At 51.1% G+C, this 15,922-nt stretch overlaps 6 protein-coding genes across 6 annotated transcripts; 3 read left to right on the top strand and 3 right to left on the bottom strand.

The window, feature by feature from the left end:
* Positions 1-3,526: 3,526 nt before the first annotated feature.
* On the top strand, positions 3,527-3,942 carry LOC142408273 (histone H4). Its single transcript, XM_075498588.1, has one exon. It carries the CDS (start codon positions 3,549-3,551, stop codon positions 3,858-3,860), a length of 312 nt encoding a protein of 103 aa, XP_075354703.1. The 5' UTR covers positions 3,527-3,548; the 3' UTR covers positions 3,861-3,942.
* Positions 3,943-4,822: 880 nt separating this feature from the next.
* LOC142408249 (histone H3) lies at positions 4,823-5,292 on the bottom strand. Its single transcript, XM_075498523.1, has one exon. The coding sequence runs from the start codon at positions 5,276-5,278 to the stop codon at positions 4,868-4,870; it is 411 nt and encodes a 136-aa protein (XP_075354638.1). The 5' UTR covers positions 5,279-5,292; the 3' UTR covers positions 4,823-4,867.
* An 873-nt stretch (positions 5,293-6,165) lies between these two features.
* On the top strand, positions 6,166-6,637 carry LOC142408254 (histone H3). The gene has a single exon (XM_075498538.1). The coding sequence runs from the start codon at positions 6,181-6,183 to the stop codon at positions 6,589-6,591; it is 411 nt and encodes a 136-aa protein (XP_075354653.1). The 5' UTR covers positions 6,166-6,180; the 3' UTR covers positions 6,592-6,637.
* An 880-nt stretch (positions 6,638-7,517) lies between these two features.
* Positions 7,518-7,934, bottom strand: LOC142408268 (histone H4). Its single transcript, XM_075498576.1, has one exon. The coding sequence runs from the start codon at positions 7,908-7,910 to the stop codon at positions 7,599-7,601; it is 312 nt and encodes a 103-aa protein (XP_075354691.1). The 5' UTR covers positions 7,911-7,934; the 3' UTR covers positions 7,518-7,598.
* A 4,229-nt stretch (positions 7,935-12,163) lies between these two features.
* LOC142408263 (histone H2B 1/2/3/4/6) lies at positions 12,164-13,129 on the top strand. The gene has a single exon (XM_075498564.1). It carries the CDS (start codon positions 12,221-12,223, stop codon positions 12,599-12,601), a length of 381 nt encoding a protein of 126 aa, XP_075354679.1. The 5' UTR covers positions 12,164-12,220; the 3' UTR covers positions 12,602-13,129.
* Positions 13,130-14,116: 987 nt separating this feature from the next.
* Positions 14,117-14,885, bottom strand: LOC142408245 (histone H1). The gene has a single exon (XM_075498509.1). It carries the CDS (start codon positions 14,835-14,837, stop codon positions 14,181-14,183), a length of 657 nt encoding a protein of 218 aa, XP_075354624.1. The 5' UTR covers positions 14,838-14,885; the 3' UTR covers positions 14,117-14,180.
* Positions 14,886-15,922: the final 1,037 nt, after the last annotated feature.

The following is a 15,922-nucleotide window of genomic DNA, read 5'->3' as shown; positions in this document are numbered from 1 at the left end:
TTTATTCCCTTCCCTCACAAATTTCTCACATAAGTAAAATAGCACATTTATCACAAGCTACTGCTTTAGGAGGTGAAGCAAATGTGTATCTCCAAATTGTAAGATTTCTATCACAATACTTTTGGCTGGTTTAAAAAACACACCATGGAGACTTTCCAAGTTGATACTAATTCTCCTAATGAACTGAAAATACATGTGCTGGCAGATCTACTAAGACATCAGCAGCTCCTTCAGATAACAACTAAACACTTTTCCTCAAAACCCCGAAGAAAAGTAGATCACCAAAGAGAAAACAAATTTTGAAATTCACATTATTCAACAGCCTCCTCAAGGGGATGGTTGTCTTTTGGGGAAAGTCGGGAGCATTAGCAGGAATGGCAGGATGGGAGATTGAAAGCTGATGAAGAAGGAAAGAGGAGCACTATGATCTGCTATGATATACCTAGAGTGGGAAGAGGAGTAGAGTTCCTTTCTTGCTCCTTCCTGCCCCCACCTAACCCGCTCCTTCACTCCAGCGTTCCCTGGCTGCCTTCCCACATCGTGAGAAACAGCTCAAGACTCTTCCAACTAATGCCGCCTGATCAGGAAGAGGAAAACAGAACTTTTCACCCTCCCCATACTGTCTTGATTAATGAGAAAAGCTGACTTGTAAAAAAAAAAAAAAAGAATTATTAATGGATAGTTCATATACTCACTTGTTGGTTCTGAGTTATAAAAATCCATGTAAATGAACCACCAGGAGTGAAAGATGAACACTGGCCATAAAGTAGGAGACCAAGATGTCATATTAGGAAATGAAGTGGTACTCCAGAATTCAATCAATGCATATTGCTCAGAGCTCCTTCCTTCTTTTCCAGAACATTGAAAGGTTTGAATTCCTGTAAACAGGATATATGCCCCTCCTTTTGGTTTAATTTTGTCTATTTTCAGCAGTGCCCCGACACTTCAATAACATATACACTGTTACTTTATACCTACCGCTGCCAGTCAAAAGTTAAGAAAGATACCACACGCATAGATTATGCTAAAATAAAAACAAGAAAATTAAACTGTTGTTTGGTGTGGAAAAGATAAAATTGGGTAAACATTACTTGACTTTAATGATCATGAAATATAGAATATTTCCCCAAATAACCCAGGCACACTAATACAGCAATATATTCTATGTGTCTGTACATCGCTAGCATATCTACAAAGATTCTGTGTAAAATCGGTTATAATAAAAATTCGTGCTTCAGACCATCTGTGTTTTTTATCCCTTTTGAAGCTAAGCTATTGCTTAGATCAGGAACAAATTACATAATTAGCTGATTCAGTTCTTCAGTTGGGTTGTAACTCTTAAGAAGTAATGGGCCCTGGATAAGGATGAAAAGTTGATTATTTAAGGAAGTCTAATATAGAGAGGATCAAGAAAGTATGATGCAAAAATAAGCAAAGGTTAATTTTTACAGACAAAAATATTAACTGCACAATAAATGCCACAAAAAGATCCAGTGAACTAAAAAAAGGCAAGAAATGGATGCTAAGAGACTGCAACTTTTTGACGAAGTGCCAATCAACACTAGGCATGGGAGGTGAATATGGCACCTTGCAAGGCAGAATACCTATTCCTACTAAACCACATAAAAGAGAATTAAATTGTTTAAGTGGATAATCTACAAGAATATCAACGTCTACACCATTTGAAGTCATTAGGTGAAATGAAAGCAAAGCTATAGAAGAGATGTGCAAAAAATTACAGGATTAAAAACAAATGTGCCAGATGAGAAGGGAAAAATAATTCTTTCAGCAGTCCTGAAGAGAACAAAAGAGGTCCTTTGAATCTAGACAAATAGAGGGGAAAAACCATGCTAATCACTGCCAGGGAAAGGTGTATGCTATTAAATACTGAGAGAAGTAATAGCCAGAGAAGAATACACTTTATAGTTATGCAGAAGCTTTACTGAGCTCTCTGTTGTATTCTATTCATGCTGTAACCTGTAAATGGGGGAGAAAAAAAGGCTGCGTATCAATTCATTTTTTTCTCAAACAGTAAGTGAGGTGATAAATAGTGTGTGAAGACACAGTGATTCTAATGTAAACTGAGGAGCTTCATCTGTGCCAACAGCACCGTTAAGGTTGATATGCAAAGATAAATATGTTTTTGCTATTTCTGTAGCACTAAATCAGTTGATACTAATAAATATAAACTAATAGATATAAACACTATATATAATACTATATATATATACACACTATATATATATATAATACACTATATATATATATACAAATATAATACTAATAGATATAAACACTACAAAGCTAGCTAGCTACACATGAAAATAGACTTATCAAAATGGTGGCCAAACATAAGCTGAATTAAATAACATACACACTAGAAGGCTACAGAGAAAAAAAAATACACTCAAAACACTCCCACAAAGCCCCAGAGAAAGAGAAAATTCTTTCAAGAACAAGGGATGAAAAAGGACAAACAATGAAAAAAAGTGTGACAGCTCAAAGGGAAAGGGCTGTGAAATCACCAAGCAAAAACTTCAATATCAGGAAGTGTTATAGTAATGAGGACCCATTCGGAAACAGGGAAAAGATGGGGAGGATCAAACAAAATTACAAATACTTGACCAACCAAACACGAAGACTAAAACCTGTGTATTGCACACAGATATAATTAACCAGGAAAAAAAAATACCCTCAAATATATATTCACGGTAAATTTAAATCCTAAGTCAGATACAAAAAGTAAAACAGTGTGTGTGCACACGCAGTGTTGGAGGGCTTTCTACACCGGTCGAGCCTCCGGGAGTCACCGCAGCAGCTCCCGCACCGTGGACTCGTGGTGCCGACAGACGCCCAGCAAAACCCAACGTCTTCTCCCGAACAGATAAAGCTGCTACCCCAGTATACCGGAACCGCTCAAGGCTCCAAAGTTATTCCTAAAGGAAATGGCTATGACACGGGGAATGTTACTCCACAGTGACCTCCCCCAAGTCGAAAAAATCGAATGACCAGAACGCAAAAACCGCGGCCTCCGTGTCCCCCCGGCCCGGCCCTTTGTTGCAGCGCAGCGAAATGGCGGCGGCGGAGCGCGGGCGGGGCGGGGCGGCAGCGCGCGGGCGGGAAGCGGCGCTCCCGGCCCCGCCGCCCCCATTGGCTGGATTTTGCTGCAGACCCGCGCCCGGCGGGGCCCGGCTCCCCCACGGGCACCGAGCGCCGCAACGGCGGGAGCGGGAAGCCGGGCCGGGCGCGGCGGGAAGGAGGGGGCGTCCCCCACCACGGGATGCGCTCCCGCGCCGCCCAGGCCGAGCCGGCGGCGGGGCCGGCTGTCTCCCGGGGCCGGGGCCGGGGCCGGCACCGCGCCGCCCGCCCCGGCCGCCTCGCGGAGGCGACGGCGCGAACGTCCCTGCCCGCAGGGGGAAGGGCGCGGAGAAGAGCCCGCCCTTGCCCTGCCCCGCCGCAGTCCTCAACCAGGTCGGACGGCTGGCAATATAGGGGGGCGCTGGCGCCCGTTCCCGCCACACGCTGCTTGGGTGGAGCAGAGTGAGAGCATGTCTGGCAGAGGCAAGGGCGGGAAGGGGCTCGGCAAGGGGGGCGCCAAGCGCCACCGCAAGGTGCTGCGCGACAACATCCAGGGCATCACCAAGCCGGCCATCCGCCGCCTGGCTCGGCGCGGCGGCGTGAAGCGCATCTCGGGGCTCATCTACGAGGAGACGCGCGGCGTGCTGAAGGTCTTCCTGGAGAACGTCATCCGCGACGCCGTCACCTACACCGAGCACGCCAAGAGGAAGACGGTGACGGCCATGGACGTGGTCTACGCCCTCAAGCGCCAGGGACGCACCCTCTACGGCTTCGGCGGCTAAACTCGATTCCTGGGATAGGTTACGCTTTCAGAACACAAAGGCTCTTTTCAGAGCCACCCACGCTTTCAAGAGAAGAGCGTAATCACTGCTCGTGCACTTGTCTTGTTTTCGTGGTCGTGATAAAGTCGGGGGGAAGGGGGATGTGGGGGGGTTGGGCTTTCGCGGTCACCGCCCGTAGCCCCCCGCTGTCCGCGGCCCTTCTGCCGACCCTCCCAGCCTGAAGCAACAGGCGAGTTTGAAATCGGTGACGGAGAGCGCGTCTCGATTGCGCTCTCTGGGACGAATACCAGGGGAACGGGGGTAGCGCTTGACTCCTGGGGCTCCCTGGGCTCCAGAGAAAAACGCTTAGGCTCTGAAGGACTCCTACGCCCTTCGTCCTCGCCCGTCCTCCTACTCCCCCCTCCTCCCGCTCCTCTCTCGAAACGGGATCGGGAGGGAGAGGCAGGCCAGAAAAACCGGACGACGGGGGCAAGCGCCATTGCGGCAGCCGCTTCCCAGCCACAAGGCTTCAGAGCAGCGGCCTCAAACGGGAAGCGCATGAAATGGCGGCACTCTCCTCTCTGCCGTTCGGGGGGCGGGACAAAGCGGGAAGGCGTGGGGAGAAGAAACAGCTCGCAGCACCCGTAGCGTCCGAGGGACGGCGGAGGAAAGAGACTGTGAGCCCCGTGCGGTAACCCCTTCCCTTACTGCCCTCCTCCTGCGGAAAGGCTGCCTGTTCTCTAGACACCGCTCTCGACCCTCTTCCTCCCACCCTGCGCCGGCAGCTGTCAACGGGGAACCCCACAGCAGCCAACGCACAAGGGGCGGGGCAAGGGACGGTCCCAGGCGACCTGCGGCCCGAACCTCCCCCCGTTATCCCAAAACCGCGCTGCCTCGAGCACGGCAAAGAGCGCTCAGCACCGCCTGCCTATGCCTGCTCCCAACAACAGAGACACAGCTCTCTCCAGTGCCCGCGTGGTGGCTCTTAAAAGAGCCTTTGGGTTTGGTGGAGGCCTGCGGCAGGAGGCTCAGGCGCGCTCGCCGCGGATGCGGCGGGCCAGCTGGATGTCCTTGGGCATGATGGTGACGCGCTTGGCGTGGATGGCGCAGAGGTTGGTGTCCTCGAAGAGCCCCACCAGGTAGGCCTCGCTCGCCTCCTGCAGCGCCATCACGGCCGAGCTCTGGAAGCGCAGGTCGGTCTTGAAGTCCTGCGCGATCTCGCGCACCAGCCGCTGGAAGGGCAGCTTGCGGATCAGCAGCTCCGTCGACTTCTGGTAGCGCCGGATCTCGCGCAGCGCCACCGTGCCGGGCCGGTAGCGGTGCGGCTTCTTCACGCCGCCCGTGGCCGGCGCGCTCTTGCGGGCCGCCTTGGTGGCCAGCTGCTTGCGGGGCGCCTTCCCGCCCGTCGACTTACGCGCCGTCTGCTTCGTGCGCGCCATTTCAACCTGCGACTTCTACCGCTCGGAGAAGGGAATCGCTACCGCCTGCGACCCTTATTTATGGTGTGCGGCGGCCCCGCCTTCCCCCCCTCTGACTGGTCGAAAAAGCGAAGACCTTAATTGGGTGATTCGAAACACCCTGTAAGCACGGCGGTAGCTGAGGGTGTCCCGAGCCCCAGCCCCTTTCAAAGGGAAGTAGTCGTCCTTTTTTTTTTTTTTGTTCGGGGAAGCCCCAAGGGGTTTTAAATTATTTTTTCTGTAGTATATAGTTCTCCTGTTTGTTCCTGGTTAGTGTGAGACTCCGAATCCTGCTTACTGGGTCCGCTTTTTAAGTATATAATGAAATACTTATATGACTTTAGCTGCTAAAAAACCACATTGGTATGGGAGTTCTAGTTTTGGATTGGAAATAAAGCATTAGATTTCTCCGGAAATACTTCCCTAAATAATTTAGAACTGGAAAGTATAAGCGACTGGCTTTTACATACTTAGATTTTACTAAGTACACCTGGAAAAAAAACGATTATTCTTCTGATAAACCTAGAAAATATGTCCTTTTTTATTTTTACCCGTCGTTTGTAGCAGGCTCCTTTGGCGGATTGTATGAGAAGTATTAACTTGATGAAGGGCACAATTAATAAAGGCAAGTCGATAAAAAGAAGACAAGTCGATTCAGATGAAACGGAAGATGAAAAGACCAAGGGTGTCATTTAACTATTGAGGAGCACGGTTCAGCACAGAGGGGGTTAACGCGGGATTTTCAAATCGGCCCAATGAGCTCGGTCCTTTCCCTCAGCCAATGGAGAAGCAGAGCGCGGCTATAAAAGGCGGGCGGTGCGGGTCGCCACTAACAGTGCGCTGCTGTTACCCCACTCTTACTGTGAGGAAGAGCAGACGGAGCGATGGCGCGCACGAAGCAGACAGCGCGTAAGTCGACGGGCGGGAAGGCGCCCCGCAAGCAGCTGGCCACCAAGGCGGCCCGCAAGAGCGCGCCGGCCACGGGCGGCGTGAAGAAGCCGCACCGCTACCGGCCCGGCACGGTGGCGCTGCGCGAGATCCGGCGCTACCAGAAGTCGACGGAGCTGCTGATCCGCAAGCTGCCCTTCCAGCGGCTGGTGCGCGAGATCGCGCAGGACTTCAAGACCGACCTGCGCTTCCAGAGCTCGGCCGTGATGGCGCTGCAGGAGGCGAGCGAGGCCTACCTGGTGGGGCTCTTCGAGGACACCAACCTCTGCGCCATCCACGCCAAGCGCGTCACCATCATGCCCAAGGACATCCAGCTGGCCCGCCGCATCCGCGGCGAGCGCGCCTGAGCCTCCTGCCGCAGGCCTCCACCAAACCCAAAGGCTCTTTTAAGAGCCACCACGCGGGCACTGGAGAGAGCTGTGTCTCTGTTGTTGGGAGCAGGCATAGGCAGGCGGTGCTGAGCGCTCTTTGCCGTGCTCGAGGCAGCGCGGTTTTGGGATAACGGGGGGAGGTTCGGGCCGCAGGTCGCCTGGGACCGTCCCTTGCCCCGCCCCTTGTGCGTTGGCTGCTGTGGGGTTCCCCGTTGACAGCTGCCGGCGCAGGGTGGGAGGAAGAGGGTCGAGAGCGGTGTCTAGAGAACAGGCAGCCTTTCCGCAGGAGGAGGGCAGTAAGGGAAGGGGTTACCGCACGGGGCTCACAGTCTCTTTCCTCCGCCGTCCCTCGGACGCTACGGGTGCTGCGAGCTGTTTCTTCTCCCCACGCCTTCCCGCTTTGTCCCGCCCCCCGAACGGCAGAGAGGAGAGTGCCGCCATTTCATGCGCTTCCCGTTTGAGGCCGCTGCTCTGAAGCCTTGTGGCTGGGAAGCGGCTGCCGCAATGGCGCTTGCCCCCGTCGTCCGGTTTTTCTGGCCTGCCTCTCCCTCCCGATCCCGTTTCGAGAGAGGAGCGGGAGGAGGGGGGAGTAGGAGGACGGGCGAGGACGAAGGGCGTAGGAGTCCTTCAGAGCCTAAGCGTTTTTCTCTGGAGCCCAGGGAGCCCCAGGAGTCAAGCGCTACCCCCGTTCCCCTGGTATTCGTCCCAGAGAGCGCAATCGAGACGCGCTCTCCGTCACCGATTTCAAACTCGCCTGTTGCTTCAGGCTGGGAGGGTCGGCAGAAGGGCCGCGGACAGCGGGGGGCTACGGGCGGTGACCGCGAAAGCCCAACCCCCCCACATCCCCCTTCCCCCCGACTTTATCACGACCACGAAAACAAGACAAGTGCACGAGCAGTGATTACGCTCTTCTCTTGAAAGCGTGGGTGGCTCTGAAAAGAGCCTTTGTGTTCTGAAAGCGTAACCTATCCCAGGAATCGAGTTTAGCCGCCGAAGCCGTAGAGGGTGCGTCCCTGGCGCTTGAGGGCGTAGACCACGTCCATGGCCGTCACCGTCTTCCTCTTGGCGTGCTCGGTGTAGGTGACGGCGTCGCGGATGACGTTCTCCAGGAAGACCTTCAGCACGCCGCGCGTCTCCTCGTAGATGAGCCCCGAGATGCGCTTCACGCCGCCGCGCCGAGCCAGGCGGCGGATGGCCGGCTTGGTGATGCCCTGGATGTTGTCGCGCAGCACCTTGCGGTGGCGCTTGGCGCCCCCCTTGCCGAGCCCCTTCCCGCCCTTGCCTCTGCCAGACATGCTCTCACTCTGCTCCACCCAAGCAGCGTGTGGCGGGAACGGGCGCCAGCGCCCCCCTATATTGCCAGCCGTCCGACCTGGTTGAGGACTGCGGCGGGGCAGGGCAAGGGCGGGCTCTTCTCCGCGCCCTTCCCCCTGCGGGCAGGGACGTTCGCGCCGTCGCCTCCGCGAGGCGGCCGGGGCGGGCGGCGCGGTGCCGGCCCCGGCCCCGGGAGACAGCCGGCCCCGCCGCCGGCTCGGCCTGGGCGGCGCGGGAGCGCATCCCGTGGTGGGGGACGCCCCCTCCTTCCCGCCGCGCCCGGCCCGGCTTCCCGCTCCCGCCGTTGCGGCGCTCGGTGTCCGTGGGGGAGCCGGGCCCCGCCGGGCGCGGGTCTGCAGCAAAATCCAGCCAATGGGGGCGGCGGGGCCGGGAGCGCCGCTTCCCGCCCGCGCGCTGCCGCCCCGCCCCGCCCGCGCTCCGCCGCCGCCATTTCGCTGCGCTGCAACAAAGGGCCGGGCCGGGCCGGGCCGGGCCGGGGGGACACGGAGGCGGGCGTGGCAGTCTGTGTGCTCGAGTAAATCCACTGTTCTATAACGGGTGCTGAGTAACGTTATTCACCTATTTTTCTTTTTCTTTTTTTTTTTTTTTTTTCCCCGTGGGGACGACACGTTCCTTTTTTTGTAGGGCGTTAAATCAGTTGCATGTCCCAGGTCTCTACCTGCATGAACACACGGCTTTTTTGTGTTTATGGGACTGAGGTGCTGGTGAAGGAACTGATTTATCTTGTTATTGGACCCATGAAAAAAATCTAGATTGTTTCAGTTGCTTTTAAAAATTCGGCATGTGTTTCTCATTTTCATGGTCATCCTATTTATTGATACATAATATCTCAGAGTATTCTGTTTGCTTTTTTTTCTTCACATAGTTTTACTTTTTGGACAGAAAACATAACATTTTTATAAACTGTAGTTCTACATCTGCACTCAGAGGGAAGAAATAATCATTTTAATGAGTTGACTTACCTTAATAATCTTTAGAAATCTCATGTTTCCAAACATCATTTATTTCAGAAATTGCACGGCAACTTGCTCTCCCCCCTTTATCCTCTCCTTTAATCTTGTGACTTTTTCAGTGCAGTTATTTTATGCTGTAGAAATGTGACCCATATATTTACTGTTTCTCTAAGTAGTTATAAGGTCTTCAGATGACAGTGACAGTCAGCAATTTACAAAGCTAAAAAACTTGCAGCTATAGATGGCAAGGTATGCAGTGTACAATACAATTATGTTTAATATTTCAGTCTTGACATCTAAAAGATCTACAGTAGCTACCCATAACCTTAAAAACAGACTTCTCAAATGTGAGTCTGAGGTGCATCACGCATGCTAGAAATTTTCCAAAATAATCACAACTGTGAGACAGCTGTGCCTCATCATCAATACATTTGTAATAACACCTAATTCTATGTGCTAAGGGACTTCTGTTGGTGATCTAGGAGTTCTGTAACTTTTCATGGGACTTCTCCCTAGTTCTTTTCTCTGTATCACTACAGTGGAATACACCAAACTAAAATTAAATGATATTCAGAACCCAATCTAAATCTCCAACACTTATCCTACTACTCTTAAAAGTCTATCTTTTTGTCTCTGCTTCTTTGCTTTGGTTAATGTTTTATGCTTGTTTGCTTTTCAGCAGTTTTTAGCATTGCCAAGGTATACTCTGTAAGCCAAGGTAATACACGAGTGTCTGACTTTCCCTCATCAGATAAGTTTTGCCTTCAGCATTCTCCAGTTGTACCTCCTTGTAAAGGGGCAGCACATACAACCACACTACACCAGGAATGACTGGCCTTCAGTTATTATCCAGCTGTTTTTTGGGATTTGGTGGTTTTTTTGTGTTTTAAAAGATTTTTTAGCTGGAAGGCTAAAACCAAGCAGTAGTTGTTCAGTTCACAGTAGCCACCTTTTCTCAATGGAGGCTCTAACCTGGGTTTCTTTCTATTCCATAGCTGATCTTTAAAAAAACTTATTAGAACTGAGAATCTCTGAGACCTGGATCAACTTCATTTTTGTTGGAACTGACCAACAGACTTAAAAGGATTAACATGGGGAGGGAGGTGTTTGCAGAAGCTGGAGATTTTTGGGGGGTGGAGGGGTCTTTTGTTTTTAATACCTCTGTTTTCTGGACCTATGCACTTTACATTGCTGAGATTGCCCTATGTTATTCTACATTTTGTCTTTCAGAGCAGTGTAACAAGAGCAACAGCCTTCATCTGCTATTGTAGAGACAAAACTGGAGCTCCTACACTACATTGTTGTGGAGTGGCATGTCAAGTCATGGACCTTCACAGGTGTTCAGGAGAACTCCCATTACCAGGCAGAGGTGTTCTCAGTGAACTGCTTTTCCAGGTAATGTTTATGCCACAAGAAAGTCAACAGGTTCACAGTATATGTGAGGAGTTAAATGTTTAGAGATGGGCCACTCTGGTTTCTCTTCTTGCTTTGCTGAAAAAGAGAGAACTACTTTTCTTCTCTTGAAAAGACAGATACAGCTTCCTCCTGCCTTACCGGATTTTCTCCAAGCTGATTGAGCTGCTAAAGGCAGCTGTGGGGGAAGCACAGCAAATGGAGATGGATGAGCACCTATCCCATCCCTGTTCCTGGTAAGAGGGAGCAGGGCTGGGGGGGTTGGATATTAAACCAGAGAGCCACAGCATCACAGAGGCAGCATGAAGCTGCTCTTCTCAACGTGGGTGGCTGCTTTTGTCCCCCCAGTTTAGGTATTAAGCACAGCAGAAGCACTTGCAAGCAAGCCTTACTCACTGGGAAGGAGAAAGGTCCCACTCTTTCCTCGTGTGGCTCCCTTTCTTCAGACAGCACTGTTTTGGACATAGGCTGGAAGTCTTTGTGCATCCAGAATTCTGCCCAACAGGGTAAAAGGAGACAAAGCAGAAGCAAAAGCAGCCTGGTAAGGTGATTGATCTTTTTATTGCTTGCATCAGTATCCAGAATCTCTCACACTATCCTTACAAATCTCCTTGAACAATTAGTTTTGTTGAGATTTTAGCAGTCTCATCCACCTTCAGTGACAGTTACCTGGGCCAGATAGGTTTCTTGTATAGGCCCATGCCATCCATCTCCTCTGATACCAACAAAGTCTACACTTTGAATGGCCCTTAAGGGTTCCAGAAGGAGCTGGCATCATTATAGCACTGGCTATATGATACCAAGATATCCAGTCCTAGAGCCATTCAACCACAAATTAACTTGATCCCTTTAAAAGTGGATCAGAGCACTCTCATTTACCAATGAATGAATTTATAATTGTAATTTATAATGTGACCACAGAGAATTTTAATTTAAAAAAATCATTATTACCCCTTTTCTAAACATAGAGGTTAATACTAAGGAACACTTCCTCTATCATATATTCAAAAAACCCAACAAAACTACACCAGAATTCTTAATACCATTAAAGCGTGTTAGAATGTTTACACAATTGTATTTTCTTCTTGAACAATTAAGTCAACTTAACAAGAAAACAGACAGAATTTCTGATTCACAATAAATGCAAAATTCAATTCTAAATCCATTATTCATTTTTATTACCAGGAATATCTTGCTTTGACTTAAACAAATTCATCCAATATTTATTACATTTCAAAAGAAGTGCACGTCCTTTCAACCTCCACATTAAATCAAAACTTCCATCTCATTTAAAGTCCTGAAAAACAAGCCATGTTCTGTGGGCCAGAAGAATTAATTTCAAACACAATTAACAAAGCTTAGTATTCCAGAGCCTCTATACCTTTTCTGGTTGTATTTTTTCCTTTTACATGTCATTTCTGGCTGTTACAAAAGAAGGTTATTACATGAAGTATGCAGGTATACCTTTTTGAAGGAAAAAAAGAGTAGCAAAACCCTTGCAATTTTCTCTCTTTTTTTTTTCTTTCTTGGAGAATTCCCGATAACTACACTCCCTAGGTACAAATCCGCGGGACAGACAGCTGCAGGAGCCCGGATGCTCCGGGGTGACCTCGGGGGCGGGGCGAGGCCCGACGGCAGAGGACGAGCTTCGCTGCCGAACTGTGCGATTGAAAGAGCTTGTCGTGATTGGCTGATGGGATTCGACTTATTAACCAATAGTAGCGTGGGATTTAAAAAGGACCAATTACAAAGCCGCGCGTACGAGGGGTGACGTCACTTTCTCTGTTATCCAATACAAGCACTGATAGCTGAGGCCAGAGATTTGCATAAGGCCCCTATAAATACGGGAGTAATCGCATTATCGGCTACTCCGGTGCATCCAGAGCAACCCGGGAGTTTTCGCCATGCCCGAGCCCGCCAAGTCCGCCCCCGCGCCCAAGAAGGGCTCCAAGAAGGCGGTGACCAAGACGCAGAAGAAGGGCGACAAGAAGCGCAAGAAGAGCCGCAAGGAGAGCTACTCCATCTACGTGTACAAGGTGCTGAAGCAGGTGCACCCCGACACGGGCATCTCGTCCAAGGCCATGGGCATCATGAACTCCTTCGTCAACGACATCTTCGAGCGCATCGCCGGCGAGGCCTCGCGCCTGGCGCACTACAACAAGCGCTCCACCATCACCTCGCGGGAGATCCAGACGGCCGTGCGGCTCCTGCTGCCCGGCGAGCTGGCCAAGCACGCCGTCTCCGAGGGCACCAAGGCTGTCACCAAGTACACCAGCTCCAAGTAGAGCGTCTCGGATCGTCCGTTTTAACCCAAAGGCTCTTTTAAGAGCCACCAATTTTTTCAAGTAGAGGGGCTGAATTAACTTTTTTTTGGGAGGTACGTAAGTAGTCTGTTTTACATGTCGCTGGAAAGTTAAGTGCTTGTCCTTTTGGGTAGCTGAAATGTAGTTCCTTGATTTTGAGGAATGGAGGGCTCTCGGTTAAGGACCTATGTAGGGCATATAGAGTTATACTTGGTTGTTTAAAACTTGGAAATGAGTACGTGCTGTTAGCTCCGGTCTTGAATGTGGCTAAAAAGCAGCAGCAACTTTTTCCTAGTGTTTTACCATGTCTCTGGTTTCAGAGCTCGGAAGTTCTGTGGGGGGAAAGTAGGTTGTCTTTTATTTATTTTCTAAGGGGTTTAATTCCTCTTACTTGATAGGTCCGGTAGAAAATCCTAAATGCTATTAAGAACTCGCTTTCTGTGCATTATACCTGAAAAATAAAATTCTTATTTCTGCTTCTTTCAGCGACTAATAAATATTTGGACAAGCGGTTTCTGAAGCACTTCTTCCAGGCGTGTTTGTAGCTTGGTTTTTTTTTTTTTTTTTCCATAGGTTCTAGTGCGCCCCCCAACACTGCCGCTTTTTTCGGTGAAGCAGCTGTCCTTGCTCTATCAGGCAATTCGGAAAGATTTTTCTTTACGAAGGGTTTTCCGGCTTAAAACACCACTGGACTTATTCTCGCAGGAGCTGGTTCTCTCTTTTTTTTTTTTTTTTTTTTTTTTTTGTGTGTGTGTGTGTGGAGGTGGGGGCGGTCGGTGATGTGTAAGGTACCTGGGCGCTGGGAGTATTAGAGCTTGGGGCCGCAGCTCTTCCTGGCCCCGCCGCGCCGGTGTGAAAGCGGAGTTCCGTCCGCAGAAGCTGTGCTGCCGGAGAGCCTCTCTCCGCGGGGCAAAGGCAGAGCACGGCGCACACGTTTCCCCATCCCTGATCCATCCCCCCGCAAATAAACTCGGCCCGGCATCCCGTGAGGAGGAGGAGGGCCGATGCGGTGCCGTACGCAACCGAGCGACCGGCGCTCGCTCCCGCGCGGGGGCCGTCAGCGGGAACAGCCGGGGGAGGGGGTCACCGCCCCAGGGGCGGGGCCTGGCGGGAAGGGGGAGGGGCTGGATGGGAGGAAGGGGCCAATCCCGGCCCAGCGCGGGACTTTTAAACTCCCCCGGGCACCGAAGGCGCCCGCTGCTCTGCGGGGCCGCCGCCGCCATCACCGTCGCCTGTTGCCACCCTCGGCTGCGCCGGTCAAGTAAGAGGGGGCGGGGCAAGCGGCGCTGCTATCGCAGGGCTCCTGAATTGCACGTAGGAGGAAAACACTTCCCCTTTAAGGAAGCTCGGGTCCCCCGTGCAGGCTGTACCGAACGCGCACGTTTCAAAAACGGTAACTTTCTTATTTCGGCATAAATTTCCTACTAAAACCTTTGAAAGATTTGGTTTTGCTGCTGCGACTACTGCAGTGTTCCAGCTCTTTTTGCGAGTAAGTGGGTGGCTCTTAAAAGAGCCTTTGGGTTTTTTTAAATGAGTAGACTATAATTTCTTCTCAGTTGTTTTACTTCTTCTTGGGCGCCGCCTTCTTTGCCTTGGCCGCTTTGGGCTTGGCTGCCTTGGGCTTGGCTGCTTTGGGCTTCACCGCCTTCGCCTTGGCCGGGCTCTTCGCTGCCTTCTTGGGGCGCCCTGCCTTGGCTGCTTTCTTGGGGCTCTTGGCCGCTTTCTTGGCCGCGGTGGCCGCCGGCTTCTTGGCTTTCTTGGGGCTCTTCTTCACCGCCGCCGCCTTCTTGGGCTTCTTGGCAGCGCTGGCGGGTTTCTTGGCCGCCGGCTTCTTGGGCTTGGCTGCCGGCTTTTTCTTGGTTGCCTTCTCCTTTGTCTCACCCGGTTTCTTGTTCAGCTTAAACGAGCCGGAGGCGCCGGTGCCCTTGGTCTGCACTAGCGTGCCCTTGCTGACGAGGCTCTTGAGCCCCAGCTTGATGCGGCTGTTGTTCTTCTCCACATCGTAGCCGCCGGCGGCCAGCGCCTTCTTGAGCGCGGCGAGGGAGAGCCCCTTGCGCTCCTTGGAGGCGGAGACGGCCTTGGTGATCAGCTCGGTGACGCTGGGGCCCGCCGGCTTGCGGGCTTTGGAGCCGCCCGCCGCCTTCTTCGGCTTCTTGGCGGCCGCTTTCGCCCCGGGAGCAGAGACAGCGGGAGCGGCAACAGGCGCGGTCTCCGACATCGTGGCAGCCGTCGTCCACGAATCAGGGGAAACCACTGGGCCTGGAGCAAGTCGGCGGCCTCGTATTTATAGAGAGGAGCCGCGCGGTGATTGGTGCGTTGCAGCGCCCGCCCCGCTGCACGGCAGAAAGGTCCCTTCTCCCCGCTCATTTTGTGTTTCTTAGGAGCCAAAAAAGCCGGTTTTTATCAGAATTTCTGCCACCGACCCCCCCCCGGTTCGCAGCGGCGTGGAAAAGACAGACTGTTGTTCCCCTCGGCAAAGTTTCCCCTCGAAGAGGCAAAGGGTGAGTTAAAAAAGAGGCGATAAACCCTGAGTCCTGGACCTGGACAGACCTCGGGAGACAGAAACTTTTGTTTTTCCTTCTAAATAAAATCCGCGACGTGGGCAACTAAATCTCCAGAGTAATTAAGTGTTATTCTTTAAAGGGTCTTCTCTTAATCTGAACTGAAAACCGGGGATTCGAATCGATATTTTAATCGCAAATTGATTTCAAAGAGGAGGAAGTAACACAGGCTCATCTTGAGCACTGAATATGGATTAGAAATTAGCTTCTTTGTCCAAAATCCTTTACCCCTTTCAAAATAATTAAAAGAAATTAAATTAGTGCATTATGCAACAAGGCGAGAAGCAGATTAAAGTCCTGTGAAGGGCTGGTTGTGCCCCAGGAGGAGATGACTTTTTACAGTATAGCAGCTTGTACTGCGTTGCTCGGTGTGCACAATACAGACATGCTTCCCTAGCGCTCTGCTACAGAAATATTTATTTTCCTAATAAATTAGGTGACATAAGAACTTAACACAGCCAGTTTTTGTTAACAGTTATAATCAGTGCCCTATCACTTTGTAATTCAGCAGAGGTTGTATTTTGATACAGCTTGATTGGTGAAAATCTGAGTCATCATTATCTAAGGAGACACTGCTGCAGCTGATTTTCCATACTTCTACACAGTAAAACTTGCCCAAGTTCTCAGTCAGGGCTGCCCTTTCACAGCAGATTGTGAAATATTCCATTTTTTACTGCCCAGTGACCAGTTCCTGCATTGGAGGTAATATTAAAAATAACATATCCAACTGATGCAGCTGTTA

This window comes from Mycteria americana, chromosome 1 (assembly GCF_035582795.1).
Source record: "Mycteria americana isolate JAX WOST 10 ecotype Jacksonville Zoo and Gardens chromosome 1, USCA_MyAme_1.0, whole genome shotgun sequence".
Lineage (NCBI taxonomy): Eukaryota > Metazoa > Chordata > Aves > Ciconiiformes > Ciconiidae > Mycteria > Mycteria americana.
The sequence above is the reverse complement of the archived record's forward strand: the minus strand, read 5'-3'. Positions and strand labels throughout refer to the sequence as shown.